We start from the raw sequence: 6,179 nt of genomic DNA, 5'->3' as shown, positions 1-6,179 counted from the left end.
ATGCAGATCCGTTTGCTGAAACACAGGGAGGAGGTGCGTTTGATTCAGTTCCCTCACCTGAAACACAGGGAGGTGTGTTTGATGCAGTTCCTTTTGCTGAAACACAGGGAGGAGGTGCGTTTGATTTAGATCCTTTTGCTCAGACACAGTTTGGAGACAAGGGGGGGGATTTTGAATTTGATCCATTTGCTGTGACCTCAGGAGAAGGTGGACTTGTGCCCACTTTGGATGGAAGAGGTGGGTGGGATACAGACCCTTTTGCCAGCACTTTCCCAGCAGCCTCTTCAGGGACCGAGGGTCCTGCCTCCAACGCCATGTCCTGGCAGGAAGTTAGTCACAACAGTGGCTTCGGCTCTTCTGTCACTCAACAAAACTTTGCTTTTGCTGCTTTCTCTGGAACAGCAGAGGGAATTAAAGATGTAATCCTTACCAGAATTCACAAAGAACCAGAAAATTCAGACATGTCCGAAGATGAGTCTGCAAACCGGAGATTTGGGAAGTTGTACCAAGAGATAGACACAGAAAAGGAAGAGGTACTTGACTTCCTCCCGTCTTTATTGTGGTAGATTAGTATAGGGTAGAATAGAAAAAAATGAAAACCCATTTTCTGTCTTCTACCTTCCCACAGTTTGAGAACCGAAGTGAAAGTAGTTGTCCTGAAACCTGGATCCCAGCCTGAGCTCCTCCCACTTCTCCTCTTGCCTGCTTTGTCTGCTTGTTCATTTGATTCTTTCATTCACACATCGAGTCTATCGTTACAGCTCATCTTAGACTTATTTTACCTTGAAGCTTTAAACACTAATTTGTGTCTTTGCAATTCAATTTAGGTGACCAATGCATTAAATGGATTTTCACAGGTAATTTTTCAAACTAAACTTGAATTTGCACCCATTCTCCATCGAAACATTGAAATTAGTAGTTTGCAGAGATTAATTCAACTGTTCTGATTACAGTTTACACATATTTTAGTTGCAGATTGTTCAGAGCTATTTCAGTCAACAGGGACTTCTGATATTAGTTAATTGTAATTTTTGCTTTTACCATTCAGCCCTCCAGCTGTAAGTTTCAATCTTTTAGATGTTTGTTAACTGTCAGTGGCCAGGTCTAACTACTGAACTTATCTGTTTCGTCTTTGAGTGGAACAAAGAGGTCAGAGCAGAGGTCAGAGGTTGCTGCTGATGTTAGTTACTTTAAAGTAGACATTGACCCTAACTGCATGCTTACATCATGAGACCCTCAGAAGCCTTATTCCCTGTACGTCCTGTATCTTCATATTCTCTAAAGACTCTTCTTCTCTTCTCTGAATGAAAAACAATCATGTATTTCCAGATTGTGATTGTCGGTTGTGACTCTTCTTCTTCTCTGCTTTTGACACATGCTCCCTGAAGGATGCCACTGCCCCATCATTCTTTGCTGATTTTGATAAGATGGTGAGTTTTAAATTTAAGTACATCTTGCGACTTGGAATGGTCTATTCTTTTATTTTATGTACTCTTCTGTTCAGCAGTTCTATCCTTTAATCTGTTTTTTGCAATAGACATTGTACTTTTTGCCCACATTTGTGCCAAGTGTATCTCTTACTGTTTGATCCATAGTGCTTTGTAATCTCAAAAATATAATCGAATCGGTACTGCAGAAATGAAAACCCAATGCATACGGATCAATTAGTTTTCATTTATATAGAACAGACGGAAGTGAAAGTGTCAAAGACAGACACAATCCTCCTGCTGGGGCAACTTTGGTAAAGTATTTTTATTATAAAAACAAACACTTCTGTATTACTCTGTTTCCAAAAGGCAATAGGTCAAAATACGCTATAAAAGGATAATCTTTTATGCTATTAAACTAAAAATATGAAATAAGTAGAATAATAAAAAAATGAAATGAACCCATTAGGAGCAGTATTTCAATTAGCTTAACCTTGAATAGATATTCAAAGCACCCAAACATTTATGTATTGCAGTGCGATAGTGTGACATAAATGTAACGTGGCTAAAGCACACGGAGTAAATATTTGGAGTCATTAGTTCTGTTATATCTGAGCAGTACTATGGAATATGTCCATAACGCCAAGCCAATGTAAATGCAGATTGCTTCTGTAATTGGTGTATCCCGTTCGGTTTTTGCATCTAATGTGGTGATAAGGACGAGGTTTACTTTTTCCTCCTTGCAGCGATAGGCACATCTATGTGTTAGCTTGTTGTGTTAGCAAAACAATTATATGTGGCTAACGGCCTACAGCTAAAAGATTTCGGACAGAACTTGTACTTGTGGACTTTGGTTCTGTATTACGTGCATCAATCTAATATACCATTAGACCCCGTACCTAGACGGTTCTGAACAAATAGACAAACTGTTACAGCCAAAGCTAGAATATATGAAAGAATTATTAAGAAAAGATTTACATTCTGTTTTTGCATCATTTATAAATAGTAAACTAGTTCTCATATCACCTATCCACCATTCTGCTGGCATTTCTATTTTTTGTAATAATGGTATCAGTGAAGTGGTTGGTTTCATCTGGCTTGATCGATGGATATAATTGAGTATCATCTGCATAACAATGGAAGTTTATGAAGTGTTTTCTGATAATATTGCCAAAAGGAAGCCTATATAAGGTGAATAAAATTGGTCTAAGCACAGAACATTGTGGAACTCCATGACTAACGTTGGTGTTCATCGAGGTTTCGTTTACAAACTGAGATTGATCTGATAAATAGGACTTAAACCAGCTTAGTGCGTTTCCTTTAATGCCAATCAAATGATCTAGTCTCTGTAACAGAATGTAATGGCAGTAAAGACAGATTGATAATATCTAGTAACCAGGTGCTAACTACAGGTAAAACTTCTTTAAACAGCCTAGTCGGGATGGGGTCTAAGAGACGGGTAGAAGGTGTAGACGTAGAAATTGTTAAAGTCAGTTGGTGAAGGTCGATGGAAGAAAAGCTAGGTTTTTGCGGGTTTGCAAATTAAAGGTGTTGTCTACGGTATGGGCAGTACTTTCAACTTTTATGCATGTTGAGATGAACAACACAAGCAGAGATGAAAGCTGGATGAGTATTCATGAATGGTCCATTTAGACATGTAGAATTCTGAGCCTTACATTAAGTTCCATGCAAAGTGATTTCAGAAACAATTTTAGGGTTGACCATTATCTTTCTTTACAAAAGAATGAAGTTACCGCAGACTCAACCGACGCTCCAGAAGCCTCAGTGGCAAAAGCTGCTGAGGAACAAGACAAGCCTTCATCTCCCCCTGCTAGTGAGAAGCTTCCAGCGCCACCTGCTGGTGAGGATCTTCCAACGCCACCTGCTGGTGAGGAGCTTCCAGCGCCACCTGCTGGTGAGAAGCTTCCAGCGCCACCTGCTGGTGAGGAACCTCCAGCGCCACCTGCTGGTCAGGAGCTTCCAGCGCCACCTGCTGGTCAGGAGCTTCCAGCGCCACCTGCTGGTGAGGAGCCTCCAGCACCACCTGCTGGTGAGGAGCTTCCAGCGCCAACTGCTGGTGAGGAGCTTCCAGCGCCAACTGCTGGTGAGCAACCTCCAGCAGGGGGAGCTGGAGGAGAGTTGGAGGAATTTAGAGCCTCCTCTGCTGGTGAGGAAGATACAGCAGAAGGTTCTGGCAGCCTGAAGGAAGACAAGCCTTATGTGAGTGGAAGTGTTTATCACAAACAGTAAATACTCACTAGCCATCATCCCTACCATCATCATCATCATCATCATTCTAACCCTGTCTAACATGGAAATTGTGGGAAATAATTTTATATTGCATGTTTGTCCAAAATACAAACTGATGTGTTCTGAGTAATATCAATATATTTGAATACATTTAAACTAATATGCAGCAGAATGTGTGTTAACTCCGTATGTGACTGTTCCTGTTTAATGAAAAAAATTCTGTTTGCAAACAGATTCCTCCTGCTGACGAAGCTAAAACATCTCCAGGTGAAGCAGCGCCATCGGTAACTATCACTCAACTTTCATTATGACCGGTAATCAAAACAAGCATTAAAAGCAATCAAGTTAATTATCATTGTGTTTCAATTGTAAATGGGTCTGTAATAATCAATAATAAATTTAAACCCACTGTCTGAAAGTATTAACCCTTGACCATTAACATTAACATGACCATTAATAGACTAACCCTAACCCAATCAGACACTACAACACGTGCTTCATTGAATTTTAAATTATGATCAGTAACGTGGAGATACAATACATAATTAATTTAGATGTAATTAAGTATAAAACATTTAGTTATTCTTCTTTATTTATTTATTATTATAACTCAGAGAAAGTGAAAGGTTACTAATATGAGATTACATTTTTTTTGTCTTCAGGAAAAGATGCCAATCCCCTCCGTGGTGATCGAGCCAGCCTCCAGTAATGAAGGAGATGACGACCGTGATGCTGACATCATTTCTCCCACTCTCATCAGTGACAACGGTGTAACAGCTGAAAGCCAGACTATCAAACACATGAGTCCATCTGTTGGAGTGTCGGGACTCCCTGATGACTTCCTCTACAAGGCGGGTCTTCCTCCAGAAACCAACTTCTAACGTTTAAAGCAGAAAATTCTAAAATACACAGTTGATGTGCTGTAATGTTTTTTCAACATAAATAGTTTACATGCTCAACCTGTTGTCAGCAGAGGGGTGATGATGTTTTTCTTCCTGCAGGTGGAGACAATGCATGACTTTGAGGCTGCAAATTCAGATGAGCTGGAACTTAAAAGAGGTGATGTGGTGTTGGTGGTTCCCACTGCTTCAGTAGAGGATCAGGTGAGAAGTGGTGGTGAGACATTTTGGTCTGGTAATTAAAAGCCACCAACATACAGGAATGAAGGAATGAACATAATGTCAACAGTAATTCAGGATGATTGTAATTTTGTGGTTGTTGTTGCAGGATGCCGGCTGGCTCACAGGAATCAAAGAAAGTGAGTGGTTAATACTCGGTGCTGGTGCTCACAAAGGACTATTCCCAGAAAACTTTATACAGCGTTTGGAGTAAGAAGTCTCTTCAGCTTGTGGAGAGAAATGAGCAGAAGTTTGAGACATCTGTGTCCAAGCTGTCCAGTCAGCATGTAGCCGACACCTAAAACACCTTGTAACCTGCTGCAGTGGTCTGCTGGACAACACAATGGTTTGAAACTCTACAATCTACAAAAACTAAAATTAATGGTCATAAAAAGTAGTACTATTCCTAGTATAACTGAAAATTACTAAGCATGATGTGATAGTATGGTCTACCCTTCTCTGGAATTGAGATGTTTTTTTGTTGCTTTTTAAAGAAAAAAAAAAAGTATAATGCATTGGGAATGTTGCAATTTCTACATGTTCAGGCAAACAAAAAGCTATTGTTTTTGAAAAAAGAAAAAGAAAAACCTTTGCACCGAGTGTGTTGTACTTATTATGTTGCTCTGCTATTGAAGAATCTGTAGTGCTGTGTTCTATTTCAATGTTCTCAAGTGTAACATTCTTATTTTGAGACTTGTCATAACTGTAGCCCTTGAATCACTGAGTGTGTTTCTATTATATCATTGTTGAGCGTATGTGGTGATTTGTTCTTTGGCATATGTGGTGATGAGTTTAGTCAGTAACAAGTGTTGCTTTGTTCTTGACAAAAGAATGAGGCATTTATCATCTGAGTATTGACAAAGAAAGCAGTGCACATCCAGCATGAAAATCTCAAAACTTTTATCAAAGTAAGTATTCCAAAAAAATATTCCCACAATTGCAAATATTAATGTTTAGCTGTATAAGTCACATGTGTTATTACAATTGTATTTGCAAGAAACAGAGCCAACCAGAAGACTATAAGTGTATGATCCCAGGTAAGCTATTAACAAATGCAATATGCAATCTATGTTGTTGATATATTTAAGGTCTCATATTGCTATAGTTCTTTAGATGAACAAATATGATGTCACTTCCTTTGATATTAAAGTTTAATCGTAATTTAGACCTTTTTGTGATGCACATTCCATAAATATTTGTCATGGTCAATAAATAAGTTATTGAGATAGAAATTGTCAAATTGTTCTTTGGAATTAGGTGATTGGAGAATCATGCATTGTCCATGAAATCTTTATTTTGTGTGCGTGGTTAGGGTTAGGGGTTAGGTTTGGTAAGGAGCGTGGCCCTCCTAAGAGGGCCACGAGGGGCACTGGCACAAGGGGGC

General features: G+C 39.3%; 1 protein-coding gene across 5 annotated transcripts in view; it reads left to right on the top strand.

Annotated features, from left to right (window-relative positions):
* amph (amphiphysin) overlaps window positions 1–6,027 on the top strand; it is a 24,192-nt gene extending 18,165 nt beyond the window's left edge. For 3 of the 5 annotated variants that reach the window (XR_004213915.1, XR_004213913.1, XR_004213914.1), the window contains exons 14-16: window positions 12–533; window positions 629–857; window positions 1,389–1,430. Coding sequence is in view for 2 of the 5 variants with exons in the window: in XM_031878142.1 (XP_031734002.1) it covers window positions 828–857; window positions 1,389–1,430; window positions 3,171–3,647; window positions 3,911–3,961; window positions 4,340–4,528; window positions 4,679–4,780; window positions 4,905–5,009 (996 nt within the window). In the remaining 3 variants the exon portion in view is untranslated. Of the gene's footprint in view, window positions 1–11; window positions 534–628; window positions 858–1,388; window positions 1,431–3,170; window positions 3,648–3,910; window positions 3,962–4,339; window positions 4,529–4,678; window positions 4,781–4,904 lie in introns of those variants that run through there. The other 2 variants (XM_031878142.1, XM_031878143.1) reach the window with 2 other exon arrangements.
* The last annotated feature ends 152 nt before the right edge of the window (window positions 6,028–6,179 follow it).

The sequence above is a fragment of the Anarrhichthys ocellatus genome, unplaced genomic scaffold (assembly GCF_004355925.1).
Source record: "Anarrhichthys ocellatus isolate YVR2014 unplaced genomic scaffold, GSC_Weel_1.0 scaffold164, whole genome shotgun sequence".
In the NCBI taxonomy this organism is placed as follows: domain Eukaryota; kingdom Metazoa; phylum Chordata; class Actinopteri; order Perciformes; family Anarhichadidae; genus Anarrhichthys; species Anarrhichthys ocellatus.
Note: the sequence above shows the minus strand (reverse complement) of the source record. Positions and strands in the feature narration are given on the sequence as shown.